This window comes from Palaemon carinicauda, chromosome 17, assembly GCF_036898095.1.
Source record: "Palaemon carinicauda isolate YSFRI2023 chromosome 17, ASM3689809v2, whole genome shotgun sequence".
Classification (NCBI taxonomy): Eukaryota; Metazoa; Arthropoda; class Malacostraca; order Decapoda; family Palaemonidae; genus Palaemon; species Palaemon carinicauda.
In genome coordinates, this window is record NC_090741.1 from 65422506 (window position 1) to 65439242 (window position 16737).

Sequence of the window (16737 nt, forward strand, 5' to 3'; positions counted from 1 at the left end):
AAGGAATTTGGCTACATTCCTCATCAGCCTCGTAAACACAAGAGGAGCTGTGCTTAGGCCAAAGCACAGGGCTTGAAACTGGAAGACAACCTTTTCGAAAACGAATCTCAGAAAAGGTTGGGAGTCCGGGTGGATGGGGACGTGGAAGTAGGCGTCCCTTAGGTCTAAAGAAACCATCCAGTCTTCCCTTCTGACCGCTGCTAAGACTGACTTCGTGGTCTCCATGGAGAACGTCTGCTTTGTGACAAAGACATTCAGAGCACTGAAGTCTAGCACTGGCCTCCACCCTCCTGTCTTCTTTGACACCAAGAAGAGTCGGTTGTAGAATCCCGGAGATTGAAGGTCCGAGACTCTGACCACTGCTCCCTTCTCTAGTAAAAGAGACACTTCCCGTTTCAAGGCTCGTCTCTTGTCTTCCTCTCTGTACCTGGGAGAGAGATCGATGGGGGACGTTGCTAGAGGGGGTTTCCGTACAAAAGGGATCTTGTACCCCTCTCTGAACAACTTCACAGATTGCGCATCTGCGCCTCTCTTTTCCCAGGTCTGCCAGAAGTTCTTGAGTCTGGCTCCCACTGCTGTCTGAAGAAGCTGGCAGTCAGACTCTGCCCTTAAAGGACTTGGTTCCTTTCTTCTTTCCTCGTTTCCCTTCGGCACGAGCACCTCCTCTGCTGGAGGCTCTGCCACGAAAGGGCGGAATAAAACGGTAGGCAAAGGGGTGGCTTTGCGAGCGGAGGACGCAACAAGATCGTGAGTGTCCTTCTGTATCAAAGAAGCGGCAATTTCCTTAATCAGGTCTTCTGGAAAAAGGCACTTGGAAAGAGGAGCAAACAGAAGTTCGGATCTCTGGCATGGTGTAACTCCAGCTGAAAGGAATGAGCATAGGTTTTCACGCTTCTTAAGGACTCCGGACACAAATGATGCAGCAAGCTCATTAGACCCATCACGTACGGCCTTGTCCATGCAGGACATAATGAGCAAGGAAGTCTCCTTCTCTGTCGGAGAGATCTTTCTGCTTAGAGCTCCTAGACACCAGTCTAAGAAGTTAAAAACTTCGAAGGCTCTAAAGATACCTTTCAAAAGGTGGTCCAGGTCCGAAGATGACCAACATATCTTTGAGCGTCTCATGGCAAGGCGGCGGGGAGAGTCTACTAGACTTGAGAAGTCGCCCTGGGCAGAGGCAGGAACTCCCAAGCCGAGAACTTCTCCCGTGGCATACCAGACGCTCGATCTAGAAGAGAGTCTAGCAGGGGGAAACGTAAAAGCTGTCTTCTCTAAACTCTTCTTGGACTGCAGCCATTCTCCTATCACCCGCAAAGCTCTCTTGGACGAGCGTGCGAGGACGAGTCTAGTAAAGGCAGGAGTGGTTGACGGCATGCCTAACACAAACTCTGACGGAGGAGAACGCGGAGCCACAGAAACAAACTGGTCCGGAAACATCTCTTTGAAAAGGGCCAAAACTTTCCTAAAGTCCAAAGAGGGTTGCGTAGACTTAGGCTCGTCCAGTTCTGAATGCGGTTCATCTACGTGTGCAGCAACATCATCATCAGAAAGTCCCTCATCCGATAACTGATGAGGGAACGGCAACGGAGTGGGTAACGGCTGGTTAGCTGAGTCCGGTCGCACGGGTGCATGCGTGACTGAGCCGGACGCAACGTCATGGAACTGCTGCCCAGTCTGTGAGCTGGCAACAACCATAGCAGCGCGGGGACGCACAGCGTCTACTCCAGACTGTCTGGACTGATGTGGGTGAGCAGTGGCAACCACACTGGGTTGCGGAGGTTGACGCACCGCGTCAAAACAAAACAACTCTGACGGTTGTTGAACCTCACGAACGTCAATGGAGACCTCCGTGCGTCGCTGAACGTCAACATGCGGCTGGCAGATCACACTGGAACGCATGGGTGGCAGAACTCTCTCAACTGGTGTGCGTGAGAAGGTTACCTCAGCGTCCACAGGACGCACAACCGATCGTGTGGGCGGTTGTAGGCAAGGAGCTGCACTAGCTGGTGCGGCAGCAACCTTCTCCGCACGAAAGTCCTGCATAAGAGACGTTAGTTTAGACTGCATGTCTTGCAGTAGAGACCACTTAGGGTCTACAGGAGCTGGTGCGGCGACAGACGGTGTAACTGTCTGAAGCGGTACCGCTTTGCCTCTCTTAGGAGGTGAGCAGTCATCGGATGACGGCAGCGAGTCCGAACTGACCCAGTGGCTACAACTGGGCCGTTGGACTTGTGCGGAAGGGACCGACTTGCGCTTTAACGGTCGTGAGACCTTGGTCCAGGGCTTCTTGCGAGAAACACCTTCCGAAGATGAGGTATAAATGGGCTCTCTCGTCTTAGTTAGGCAGGGGCGATCTTGGGTAGATACGCCCGATACCACGGAGGGAATGTCTGTTCGCTGATTAAAGCCTCTCGAACCCATTTGTCGTACGACATTGCTTCTCCCCTGGACTTGGGAGCTTGCAAGAGGTCCCGGACTAGGAGGACGACAGGCACGAACAGACGAACCCTCAAGCACAACACTATCCACAACACTATCACTCGGCACTTTATCACTTCCCAATGCACTTTTGCACTTCAGCTCCTTCACATCCGCCATGAGCTGATTACGGTCACTAGCAAGGGACTCAACTCTCTCACCCAGAGCTTGGATGGCACGCATCATATCAGCCATCGAAGGTTCCTGAGTGCCAGGAGGGGGATTAGGAGCAACTACTACAGGGGAAGGAATAGGTTGTGGGGCATGAGGAGAGGAAATATCAATAGAACGAGAGGAACTTCTCCTAACTCTATCTCTCTCTAGCCTACGTGTATACTTTTGGAATTCGATAAAATCGAATTCCGAAAGCCCAACGCACTCCTCACACCGATCTTCTAATTGACAGGTTTTATCCCGACAATTGGAACAAACAGTGTGAGGGTCGATAGAAGCCTTCGGAAGACGCCTTGAACAGTCCCTAGCATTGCACTTCCTAAATTTGGGGACTTGTGAAGGGTCAGCCATTTTGAATTGGTCAAAGGGGAATTCAAAAAACTATCAAAAAGTCATCAACAAAGAATCCGTTATCAAAAAGAGTTCAAGGATTTGTGTGAAGAGAAACCCTGCACAGCGAAAGCTCAAAACTAGAATAATGTACTTCACCAATTAGTTGTGAAAAAACTCCAGTTTAGCAACAGCGAGTAAGTACGTCTTGTCGATAGCACGACAGAGAGAAAATTGAGTCTTTGTTTACATTGAGAACTGGGTATCTGGTCGACAGATGGCGCTGTTGGGCACACCCGCAACCTGTGTAGCGATCGCTGGCGAGTTTTACCTTAGAGTTTTCTGTCGAGCAACAGAGTTGCAGCTATATAATCACCGGCTAAGTTAAATATTGAAAATAAGGTAATTAATTTAAAAAGTAAACAAAGGCAGTAATGCACATAGCAGTCTTTTGTGGGAAAATACCATCAGTCACTACAGGCAAAATATCATATTGGATTAACCCAGAAAACCAGGCCAATGATTAAGATTACCTGTCAATGATAAAAAACTAAAACTGGTAGAATTAAAACTTAAAATTTCTAAAATACAAAAAAATAGAGCATATCATAATGAGGGATCAATAACATAACAGACAAAGCTGTAAAAATTGTTCCATAAATAAAATCCAGCAATGTACTGTACTTTACAAATGCCTCATCTTCACGAGAGCTCAACAAATAAGGTGAAGACCTTATCTGGCTGGGTTTCCTTCAGACATAGATGATTTTGCTAATAAATCTAAACTGAAAATTAAGTATAAAGAATGGCAGTATTATATAGAAAAACAACATATAAGTTTAAGAGAGAAGTAATACCATAGGTAAGAAGATACAAAGTCTAATAAATAAATATGGCCTTACAGAAAGCTTACTGGCTGTCAGAAAGTTAATAGAATTAATGATTATTATTATTATTATTATTACTATCCAAGCTACAACCCTAGTTGGAAAAGCAGGATGCTATAAGCCCAGGGGCTCCAACAGGGAAAAATAGCCCAGTGAGGAAAGGAAATAAGGAAATAAATAAATGAAGAGAATAAATTAACAATAAATCATTCTAAAATAAGAAACAACGTCAAAACAGACATGTCATATAATAAACTATCAACAACATCAAAAACAAATATGTCATAAATAAACTATAAAAAGACTATGTCCGCCTGGTCAACAAAAAAGCATTTGCTCCAACTTTGAACTTTTGAAGTTCTACTGATTCAACCACCCGATTAGGAAGATCATTCCACAACTTGGTCACAGCTGGAATAAAACTTCTAGAGTACTGCGTAGTATTGAGCCTTGTGATGGAGAAGGCCTGGCTATTAGAATTAACTGCCTGCCTAGTATTACGAACAGGATAGAATTGTCCAGGGAGATCTGAATGTAAAGGATGGTCAGAGTTGTGAAAAATCTTATGCAACATGCATAATGAGCTAATTGAACGACGGTGCCAGAGATTAATATCTAGATCAGGAATAAGAAATTTAATAGACCGTAAGTTTCTGTCCAACAAATTAAGATGAGAATCAGCAGCTGAAGACCAGACAGGAGAACAATACTCAAAACAAGGTAGAATGAAAGAATTAAAACACTTCTTCAGAATAGATTGATCACCGAAAATCTTGAAAGACTTTCTCAATAAGCCTATTTTTTGTGAAATTGAAGAAGACACAGACCTTATATGTTTCTCAAAAGTAAATTTACTGTCGAGAATCACACCTAAAATTTTGAAAGAGTCATACATATTTAAAGAAACATTATCAATACTGAGATCCGGATGTTGAGGAACCACCGTCCTTGACCTACTTACAATCATACTTTGAGTTTTGTTAGGATTCAACTTCATACCCCATAATTTGCACCATGCACTAATTCTAGCTAAATCTCTATTAAGGGATTCACCAACCCTAGATCTCCATTCAGGGGATGGAATTGATGCAAAGAGAGTAGCATCATCTGCATATGCAACAAGCTTGTTTTCTAGGCCAAACCACATGTCATGTGTATATAGTATAAAAAGTAATGGGCCAAGAACACTACCCTGTGGAACACCGGATATCACATTCCTATAATCACTATGGTGCCCATCAACAACAACTCTTTGAGTTCTATTACTTAAAAAATCAATAATAATGCTAAGAAACGACCAACCCACTCCCAACTGTTTCAGTTTGAAAACAAGGGCCTCATGATTAACACGGTCAAAGGCAGCACTAAAATCAAGGCCAATCATACGAACTTCCCGACCACAATCAAGGGATTTCTGTACAGCATTGGAGATTGTAAGAAGGGCATCACATGCTCCAAGGCCTTTACGAAAACCAAATTGCAAACTAGGGAGTAGATGATTACCTTCAGCAAACCTATTAAGACGTTTTGCCAGAAGACGTTCAAAAACTTTAGATAATATGGGAGTTATGGAAATTGGGCGGTAATCAGTGGGACTTGAGCTACCACAAACACATTTACATAGAGGAGTAACATTACCAATTCTCCAACTAGTGCTAAAAGCTCCTCTTCTTGCTAACTTGCGCAAAATAACAGATAACTTTGGAGCTAAGAAATCTGCTGTCTTTATAAAAAACAAAGGAAAAATACCATTTGGGTCTACACCTCCATAAGCATCAAGGTCCATCAACAGAGCTTTAATCTCACGAGATCGAAAAGCTAAACTAGTTAGTTTAGCCTCAGGAAAACAGGAATGAGGAAGTTCAAGTTTTTCATTACTCTGTTTACTGTCAAAAACATCAGCCAAAAGGGTTGCCTTTTCCTTTGGACAGTGAGTGACTGAGCCATCTGGTTTAAGTAAAGGAGGAACTGTTGCATCTACACCAAAGAGTGCAGATTTAAGGGTAGACCACCATTTATGTTCCTGAGTTGTACCAGAAAGTGTTTCTTTTATGGTTAAATTGTACTCTTTTTCAGTTGAGGCATAAACTCTCTGAGCAAAAGCTCGAAGCTGAGTATAGTTGTTCCAGGTCAAATCTGATCTGTTACCCTTCCAAAGTTGATAGGCCTCCTGCTTCTCCAAAAAAGCACGTCTACAATCATCATTGAACCACGGTTTGTCCTTCACTCGGTACTTTAGCACACGAGAAGGGATACGCCTATCAATTATGTTGACTAGATTCTCATTCAAAGGGACAACAGGATCTACACTATTATATAATTGTGACCAATTCAAGCACAAAAGATCATGTAAAATCCCATTCCAGTCTGCTTGGGATTTCATATAAATTTTACAAGAATATGATATATCAGGGACAGGCTGCTCAGTCTTCACTAATAATGAAATCAAGGCATGATCAGATGTCCCGACTGGAGAACCAACCTTACCAGTTATAACGCCAGGGGAGTCAGTGTATACGAGGTCCAAGCAATTACCAGACCTGTGAGTAGCTTCATTTATGATTTGCTCACAGCCTGATTCAGAGGCAAAGTCTAAAGCTCTTAAGCCATGGCGATCGGTAGGAGAGATAGAACTTAACCACTCCCTATGGTGAGCATTGAAATCACCAACAAAGACAAAAGAAGCCTTTCTATCATCTTCTTGTATCTTAGCCATAATGGTAAGAAGACAATCGAAGATAGAATCATCCATGTCTGGATTCCGGTAGATCGAACATAAATAAAAGTTGTTATGCCTGCCACAAACTTTTATTACCTGAATCTCATGACATCCACATTGATAGCAGGGCTTATGAGAAGCAGGGTACTCGGTCCTAATATACACCGCCATTCCCCTGGCCCTAGGGATGGCATCACGTTTCAACATTATTGGCTTCTTAAAACCAGTTATAAGGAGCTCAGATGAGTGCCTCATATTAGAAACCAAAGTTTCTGAGCACAAAAGAATATCATACTGTCTGGACGCAACTGTAAGGTCTTGGATATTTGCATGAAGACCACGAATATTGCAATACAGAAGACGACATTGACGAAATCTAGGACGTACTGGTCCCGGATTTCGCTCAATGTCTCCAGACAGCATAAGAATTAATAGAAATAAAAAAGAGACATCATACTTAAAAACTAGATTAACAAGAATTATAACAAAAACAATACGTACAGAATTATAAACAAAGTGATTGATGATACCCATGGACTATAGTAAAAAGTCGGAAAAACTGGTCAACATGGAGGAGCCGATACACCATGCAAGGCTAAATACCCTCCAGGATAGCCACTTCAACTGAAGGGAGGACAGTAAGGATGGTTTTGAGAAGAAAAAGAATCAGAAAAAGGAAAAGACAACCTCTTGATAAACCACCAGGCATCCATGGCCCTTCTATTAAGCCTGCCCAACACACCATTTCAAAAAAACAAGAGGAAGAAAAAAAAAATAAGATAGAATAGTGTGCCTGAGTGTACCCTCAAGCAAGAGAACTCCAACCCAAGACAGTGGAAGACCATGGTACAGAGGCTATGGCACTACCCAAGACTAGAGAACAGTGGTTTAATATTGGAGTGTCCTTCTCCTAGAAGAGCTGCTTACCACAGCTAAAGAGTCTCTTCTACCCTTACCAAGAGGAAAGTACACTGAACAAATTGCAGTACAGTAATTAACCCCTTAGGTGAAGAAGTGTTAAGTATCTCATTGTTGTCAGGTGTATGAGGAAAGACGAGAATATGTAAAGAATAGGCCAAACTATTCTGTGTAAGTGTAGGCAAAGAAAAAATAAGCCGTGACCAGAGAGAGGGATCCAATGCATTACTGTCTGGCCAGTCAAAGGATCCAATACCTCTCTAGTGGTAGTATCTCAACGGGCGGCTGGTGCCCTGGCCAACCTACTATGCAGTATGAGAGTCTGAGTTTGCAAAGTTTTGAATACTATAGTGTAGTTAAACTTTATCTTGATGCACAAGAGCAACAGTTAAGACTCAAAACACTCGCCTTCTTTGGGACGGGCTGATTCACATGTTTCCTTGAGGCTGAAGGTAAAGCACAAGGCCAAATCATTCATAAACCCACGAATAGTATAAAAACAAAATGTCTTTTTGATCTTTAAGGGTAAACATACCTTAAGAGATTCTACATGCAGACTACTGGGGAGAGCACTGGCCTACAGAGCAACTGTGCAAGGACCATAAGGACAAAAATTTATTAATTCTTTTATAAGTAATTCAAAGAGACCAAAGTTACATTTATAAAATCTAAAAGGGCTAACTCAACGAAGATGTTTATTAGTGATAGGGGAAAGTTGGAACAAGATATAGGGATAAGTTGGATGCCTTGGGTGGGCAGAGAGCATAGGAATAGATAAAAAGTAAAAGGGATAAAGTTATGTAGCTGGGGGACAAATAAAACCTTAATTACTACCTCCAGTGTGGTGTTCAAGTCACACTGTAGTTAGTACATCACTAAAAACTTAGTTGTTTAAAGATGACTTAAGTCGTGAAAAAATATGAATAAGCTTTAACAAGTTATCTATTCACATACTGTGGGAACAACAGTGATGAAGAATTGAGATCCATTAGTATTGGGACCAGCATTGGCCATGCTGACTGTATATGGACGATCATGTCGAAGTGATGGATGGAACTCGTCTTCAAACTCTCCTCCCCAGATGCTCTCTCCACCAACCCCCGTGCCTGAGGGAAAAAATTATATAATTAATGGTCATCTGAGAACTATTCTACCTAATAAACAAAATACCTCTGAATATACTAATGCAAATTAAATTATAGCTCACTTGAAATAAAAATATTTTGTCTAATATGTGAATATGATACAACGAAATGTCGAAAAACATGCAAACAGTGTGGAATTGAGCTTCAACTGGAATCTATGCTCAACATGATAAAAAATCATTGATGCAAGAGATCACTAAACTGATCAGTCCTACTAAATATCTGCCTAGATTTTAAGATAGTTTTAAAAATTAGACACTGTGAAACGTTGAAAAAATCAGAAAGACGATTAAACAATTTAGAATTTTCAGCAGAGCGCAAGGGAATAAGACTTATCACTTTGCATTTTGTGTTAACCATGAGATAGAATGTCTAAAAAAGAGAAATTACATTTAATCTTAATCTGAAATCAGGGAGTTACATCTAATCTCAATAAACTACAGCTAAAAAAATATGGGTCTTGGTTCCAAGACTTACCAAGAGGGTCTCCAGTCTGAATCATAAACTGTTTGATAATACGATGAAAAAGATGTCCGTTGTAGTAGCCATTCTTAGAATGAACGCAGAAATTCTCCACAGTCTTTGGACATTCCTTTGGGAAGAGCTTCAGAGTAATATCTCCAAGAGATGTGTGAATTATGGCAGTCTCATAGAGTCTCTGTCCACCTGAAAATAATAAAATGATACAATAAATCTAAAAAAAGTACTGTATCTTTATTTGAATCTTGATCTTAATACTAGATGTCAGATCATTATGTATTATACAGTACTGTACTACGCAATACCAAAGAGAACAGTACAAAGTTAAATGCATTTACAGCATGGCCTTAACCTGTCCCAAAACGAAATAAAATCCAACACTTAACACCCCCCAAAAAATAAGTAATATAGAAATGAATAAATCCAACACATATTCAACATAACCTGTATGATCATAAGAAGTTTTACATCTGTTGTTTGCTTCAGGTGATTAGACACGAAATTAGTTATGTTCATTATCTTCTATTGTGCACTCCGTCTTCATGAATACTCAAAGCTAAGTCTTTATCTATTACCCCTTTCAATAATTTCCTGAACCTCTTCACAAGTCTGTCCTGACTCTTTCATAATTACTGTTTTCCTGACTATCTGTCCCACATCCTACTTATCACATATTCAAAATATCTTAATCTCTGAGTTCTCAGTATTTTTTTCCAGCTTCTGCACATCACATTTCTCCCCTAAGTCCTCATTTGTATGATCTTTCAACTGTATTCCAACTGTTAAGCTTAATATTCTGATGTCACACCTAATCAAATCTATTGTCATCTGCTAGTATTGGAGGTGCTTTGAATGAGTTTAATCAAACGCTTAAAAAGTCCACCAAGAGTCATTAAAAAACTCATGAAGTTCACCTGAGGGATTTATTTTATGAGGAAAGATGTAAAATGAAATAAAGTAAAGTTGGATATATTGTACAATTTAGCATCTTTAGACTAAGAAGAGGAGACAAAAAGTTAAAGAGAGCGAGTGATGAAACTGGGGACAAAAAGATACAAAAATAAATTGTCTATTCTATGTTGTACTTGGAAAAGAACAAAGAACAAAGTTAGTGATACACTTGTATCCTTACCTCCTTGTTCAGTTGCAGCAATAATGTCTTCTTTGGAAGGCTTCTCATTAAACACATCACGATCAGTGTCAACACTCTTCGTATCGGTTGCATCTCTCCGCGTAAAGAGGTAGAAGCGATTTTTTCTGAATGCCGTTGCAACCAGAGTTGGGTCTGCTTTTACAGAATCTAAGGCTGGGTTATCTGAGGCTTGCATTTCCATAGTGATGGTACCTTTATTTTTCTTTACTTTTCCCTGAAAATAAAAGAATATACAATATAGTGAAATAGCATCTGAGACTTGAATTTTCTTTCCATAAATTGTCCTTACAGAATAAAGTCCAACTGAAATATAATATGAAATATAAAACCAATATAAACATGACCTAACTTTGATTACAATATGCTAAAATATATATAAGTCTCTTTTATGTTATAAGTTCATTCAGAATAATAGGTTTCATAACTTTAAACAATCCTACCAAAAGTAAAATTTTCTGATTCTATTTCCTTATGGGCAGAAGTAACCCGTACCAACTAATAAAACCTGATTTATCACTTACCTGGAATAAGGAAAGATTCAATATTCGTAAATTTTCAGGTTTGCCAATTGTCCTCACAAGACGATTAGTGTACAAGTTAACAACTTTCACCCCCAGCATAGTGGCATAAAGTAGAAAATGACCACTTTCATCATAAACCAGGTTGCAGACACCTAAAGCACCGCCTTTCTCAACGTCCCTCTCCACGGCCATTCTGTTGTAATAGAAAGATTCAAATATTAACTGTATTTCTTGCAGATTTTACCTCTCTGAAATCTCAAAGATTGATATGGTTTGGACATGCGATGAGAAGGAATAAGGAAAAATTAGTCAGGAAAGTAATAGATATTGAATTAGAACTTATACAATTAATAGGAAGGCCTACAAGATAATAGTAAAAGAGTATGAATAAAGACCTACAACAGATAAGGATTCAGGTGCAAAGAACAGACAAATAAACAGAAAAGGAATCTATCTTATTATATGCCTAATAATGGATAGGAAAAATCTGCCATTAAAATGTTATTGATGATTTCTTAACGGATAATCACATATAAAAAACCAAAGAATAGAATTAATCCTCATTCCTTTTCATCACTTTTTAAATGCCTTTAAAAAATTATGTCCTCTTTTACAATGGAATTCACCTCAATACTTAAAACATATTTACATTTCTTTTTTAAGTACAACATGAAGTGAACTAATAAACAAATCTACCCAATAGCTAATAATATATATTGTTTTTTACTAATTGGAGAAGGATGACTGGATTGATGGTGATGGGGCCAGGGAGGCGATTCCTTACCAAGGAAAAGATGTGCACTTGCACTATAAAGTAAAAGATAAGTTGGAGAGCAGGATTGATCTCGCCTACAGATTTTGATCGTGAATGAAAATTGAAGATGGATCAATTAAAAGTTTAGGGGAATATAGAGAACAGATGAAAAGTGCAAGATAGAAAGAATTGCACCTTGGGATTAGGGAAAGATAAATTAAACCATTAGTAACATCTATAAATTAATAAGCAAGGGATACTGTAAGCAGTTTGTCTCGGAAGGGAATACTTCAATAACTAGAACCGGGACATAGTAAAGAGCATACATTCGCCACTGCTGCCTTTGCCACCAAGAAAACTGATGATGTTGTGGGTATTTGATTAAAACCACAGTATATCAAAAGATAGGCAATTGAATTTTGTGTATTTTGGCACTAATTTCACGTAAATCAGAAAAGAATTAACCACAATATGGTAAAAAGACATTTTTTACCTTTGTGTGACCTTGTCTTTGACATCTGACCCAATCACTCCCAAAATCTAATTAAATTGTCCTTGGATTATGTCTAACCATCCCACAAAATTTCATGAGATTCGACAAAATAGTTTTTGAGTTATGCAAATCACAAACACACAGGAAGGCATACAAACAAACAAGAAAACTGATGATGATGATGTGGGTATTTGATCCCAAAGCAAAAATATCACAAAATAGGTAATTAAATTATGTACATTATGGCCCTAGTTTCATGCAAATCAGATAAAAATTGGCCACAATATGGCACAAATTGTCCTTGGATCATGGCCAAACATCCCACCAAAGTTCATGATTTGGTCAAATTTTTTTTTTTTTTTTTTTAGCTATGTGAATCACAAACACAAAGAGACATACAAACAAATAAATACATAAACAAGGGTAATGCCATCAATATATCGTACTGTATATCATAAGATAGGCAATTAAAATACTGTGTGCACATTTTGTCCGTAGTTGCAAATTGGATAAAAATTTTCCACGATATACCAAAAAAAAAAATTTTTTTACCTTTTCGTGACCTTGACTTTAGACCCAATCACTCCCAAAATCTATTCAAATTGTCCTTGGATCATGGTGAATCATCCCAACAAATTCTATGAGATTTGGTCATATAGTTTTTGAGTTTGGAGATTTGTGTTTTACCTTTTTGTGACCTTGGCCTTGACTTTTGACCTAATCACTCCCAAAATCTAATCAAATTGTCCTTAGATTGTGATCAATCATCCAATCAAATATCATGAGATTCGGTCAAATAGTCTTCGTCTTTGAGTTGTGCGTATCACATACACAGACATAGAGACATAAGTCTATTAAAACATGAACTTCGCCACAACGAAGTTGGTGAAGGTAATTAAATAGCTGGCTCTAACTACTTCCAGCAGTACTATTGAATGGAATAATATGCTTAAAAAAGACATCTTTAAATCTAAATGATCTTATCTTGATTACAACAAAATATCTACATAAGTGTTTTTATAGTTTATAAATGACATATGTTTTGATGTTGTTAGTTTTTAGAATGATTTATTGTTATTTTTTTTTCTCATCAATTATTTATTTCCTTGTTTCCTTTCCTCACTCGGCTATTTTTCCCTATTGGAGCCCTTGGGCTTATATCATCTTGCTTTTCCAACTAGGGTTGTGGCTTGGCTAGTAATAATAATAATAATAATAATAATAATAATAATAATAATAACAACAACAATAATAATAATTATACATACATACATACACATACTAAGGCCCTTCCCCCAATTTTGGGGGGTAGCCGACATCAACAAAGAAACAAAAACAAAAAGGGGACCTCTACTCTCTACGTTCCTCCCGCCTAACCAAGGACTCAACCGAGTTCAGCTGGTACTGACCTTCTTCCAAATTCCATATTTGGTATTTGTTGCTTCTTCTGTTGCAACTCTATGTAATGTTGCAAACTTTCATCAAACACTCGGGTTAATTTTCCGGTTAAAAATTTGAAGACACGGACCTGTATGGAGACAATAATTCATATGAGTACAAGACCAGTTCATAAAACCTTTGCAATATAATACTCTACTCATCTGAAATCAATTCCTCACCTCTAATTCTCAACTTGAATTACACAAAATTCCATTTGATTTCTAGTTACAGTATATCCATGAGAGGTCCTTAATAGGCACTGATACATATTTGATCACAACCAAAATTTACTATAACAAGACGAATGTTTAAGTGGAACAAGAAAAAATAAAGGGATTATGTTTCATGACAAAACCCTGGTAAGAGGAAACATAATCTTATAAAATCCCCAATTTATGCCCTAAAATCAAAATAAATCATCATCAAAGAGAATTTATTATAATTATAAGTAGCAGGGTCAAGACTGAAACTGCTTGTCAATAATATATCTAACAGTCTATCTAGAATTGATTGCTGATGCTACAACCCACTGCTCAGGGGTTAAAGCTGCTTGTTAATGGTACTTTAGGTTTAGATTGTAAAGTGTAGTACTGTATTTAAATCAAAAGAAGAATTAGGACATGGCCATAAAATAGAAATAACAGCCTGAAAAGTAAAAAAAAAAAAATATCCATTACAGTTTTATATATAAACAGGACAAGGTAAGATATACAAAACCTGCAGTTAAGATCAGTGTAAAAAGTAAGTTAGTAATTTCTTAATATTTTTGGGAAGCTACATTAAATATCTCCAACATCTCCATGTACAACTACCAATATTCATAAACTAATGTGAAGGCCGAAACATAACTGACGTTACTCAATAGACTGAGGCAACCACCTTCACTCACTTTATTTTCCTAACATTTTCATTGGAAAAAAAGTTACGCAACATTTGAATTATAAGTCTTTGTAAAGTTAAATTCCTTGGATACTAGTGTAACTATAAAAATCAGTTATCAAATAATATGTTATTTTCATTAGTAAAATAAATTTTTGAATATACTTACCCGGTGATCATATAGCTGTCAGCTCTGCTGCCCGACAGAAAAACCTAAGGACGAAATACGCCAGCGATCGCTATACAGGTGGGGGTGTACATCAACAGCGCCATCTGTCGAGCAGGTACTCAAGTACTCCATGTCAACACAGAACCAATTTTCTCCTCGGCCCACTGGGTCTCTATTGGGGAGGAAGGGTGGGTCCTTTAATTTATGATCACCGGGTAAGTATATTCAAAAATTTATTTTACTAATGAAAATAAAATTTTTCAATATTAAACTTACCCGGTGATCATATAGCTGATTCACACCCAGGGGGGTGGGTAGAGACCAGCATATATGTTAACATTAAGAGCTAAGTATTTCGTATTTCATTTTAGCAGTTATTCAAAATAACAAACATAAAATTAATAAGTACCTGGTAAGGAAGTCGACTTGAACAATTACTCTGCCTTTTTAAGTACGTCTTCCTTACTGAGCCTCGCGATCCTCATAGGATGCTGAGCGACTCCTAGGAGCTGAAGTATGAAGGGTTGCAACCCATACTAAAGGACCTCATCAAAACCTCTAATCTAGGCGCTTCTCAAGAAAGAATTTGACCACCCGCCAAATCAACCAGGATGCGAAAGGCTTCTTAGCCTTCCGGACAACCCAAAAAACAACAATAAAAAACATTTCAAGAGAAAGATTAAAAAGGTTATGGGATTAGGGGAATGTAGTGGTTGAGCCCTCACCCACTACTGCACTCGCTGCTACGAATGGTCCCAGGGTGTAGCAGTTCTCGTAAAGAGACTGGACATCTTTAAGGTAAAATGATGCGAACACTGACTTGCTTCTCCAATAGGTTGCATCCATTATACTCTGCAGAGATCTGTTTTGTTTGAAGGCCACTGAAGTTGCGACAGCTCTAACTTCATGTGTCCTTACCTTCAGCAAAGCATGGTCCTCCTCATTCAGATGGGAATGAGCTTCTCGAATCAAAAGTCTGATATAATAAGAAACTGCATTCTTCGACATAGGTAAAGAAGGTTTCTTAATGGCGCACCATAAAGCTTCTGACTGTCCACGTAATGGTTTAGTACGTCTCAAATAGTACTTAAGAGCTCTTACAGGGCATAGTACTCTTTCTTGTTCATTTCCAACCAAATTAGCAAGGCTTGGAATATCGAACGATTTGGGCCAAGGACGAGAAGGAAGTTCGTTTTTGGCTAAAAAACCAAGCTGTAAGGAACATGTAGCCGTTTCAGATGTAAATCCAATGTTCCTGCTGAAGGCGTGTATCTCACTGACTCTTTTAGCTGTTGCTAAGCAGACGAGGAAAAGAGTCTTCAAAGTGAGATCTTTAAAAGAGGCTGATTGAAGTGGTTCAAACCTTGCTGACATAAGGAACCTTAGTACCACGTCTAAGTTCCAACCTGGTGTGGCCAACCGACGCTCCTTCGAGGTCTCAAAAGACTTAAGGAGGTCCTGTAGATCTTTGTTGTTGGAAAGATCTAAGCCTCTGTGACGGAAGACTGTTGCCAACATGCTTCTGTAACCTTTGATCGTGGGAGCTGAAAGGGATCTTTCCTTCCTTAGGTATAAAAGGAAGTCAGCTATCTGAGTTACAGAGGTACTGGTTGAGGATACTGATTTCGACTTGCACCAGCTTCGGAAGACTTCCCACTTCGACTGGTAGACTTTGAGAGTGGATGTCCTCCTTGCTCTAGCAATCGCTCTGGCTGCCTCCTTCGAAAAGCCTCTAGCTCTCGAGAGTCTTTCGATAGTCTGAAGGCAGTCAGACGAAGAGCGTGGAGGCTTGGGTGTACCTTCTTTACATGCGGCTGACGCAGAAGGTCCACTCTTAGAGGAAGTGTTCTGGGAACGTCTACTAGCCATTGCAGTACCTCGGTGAACCATTCTCTCGCGGGCCAGAGGGGAGCAACCAACGTCAACCTTGTCCCTTCGTGAGATGCGAACTTCTGCAGTACTCTGTTGACAATCTTGAACGGGGGGAACGCATAAAGGTCTAGATGGGACCAATCCAGAAGAAAGGCATCTATGTGAACTGCTGCTGGGTCCGGAATCGGTGAGCAATAAATTGGGAGCCTCTTGGTCATCGAGGTTGCGAACAGATCTATGGTAGGCTGACCCCATAAGGCCCATAGTCTGTTGCAAACATTCTTGTGAAGGGTCCACTCTGTTGGGATGATTTGACCCTTCCGGC

The 16737-nt window shown here is 39.5% G+C and overlaps 2 protein-coding genes across 2 annotated transcripts in view; one reads left to right on the plus strand and one right to left on the minus strand.

The window, feature by feature from the left end:
* LOC137656834 (peptidylprolyl isomerase domain and WD repeat-containing protein 1-like) overlaps nucleotides 1-16737 on the plus strand; it is a 387155-nt gene that overhangs the window by 211570 nt on the left and 158848 nt on the right. The gene's annotated exons all lie outside the window — the stretch shown is intronic.
* Nucleotides 1-16737, minus strand: part of LOC137656833 (peptidylprolyl isomerase domain and WD repeat-containing protein 1-like) — a 44178-nt gene that overhangs the window by 6935 nt on the left and 20506 nt on the right. Inside the window, exons 7-11 of the mRNA XM_068391158.1 lie at nucleotides 13462-13580; nucleotides 10806-10998; nucleotides 10264-10498; nucleotides 9129-9317; nucleotides 8461-8612 (exon numbers count right to left, since the gene is read on the minus strand). Coding sequence (XP_068247259.1) covers nucleotides 8461-8612; nucleotides 9129-9317; nucleotides 10264-10498; nucleotides 10806-10998; nucleotides 13462-13580 — 888 coding nt within the window. The remainder of the gene's footprint in view (nucleotides 1-8460; nucleotides 8613-9128; nucleotides 9318-10263; nucleotides 10499-10805; nucleotides 10999-13461; nucleotides 13581-16737) is intronic.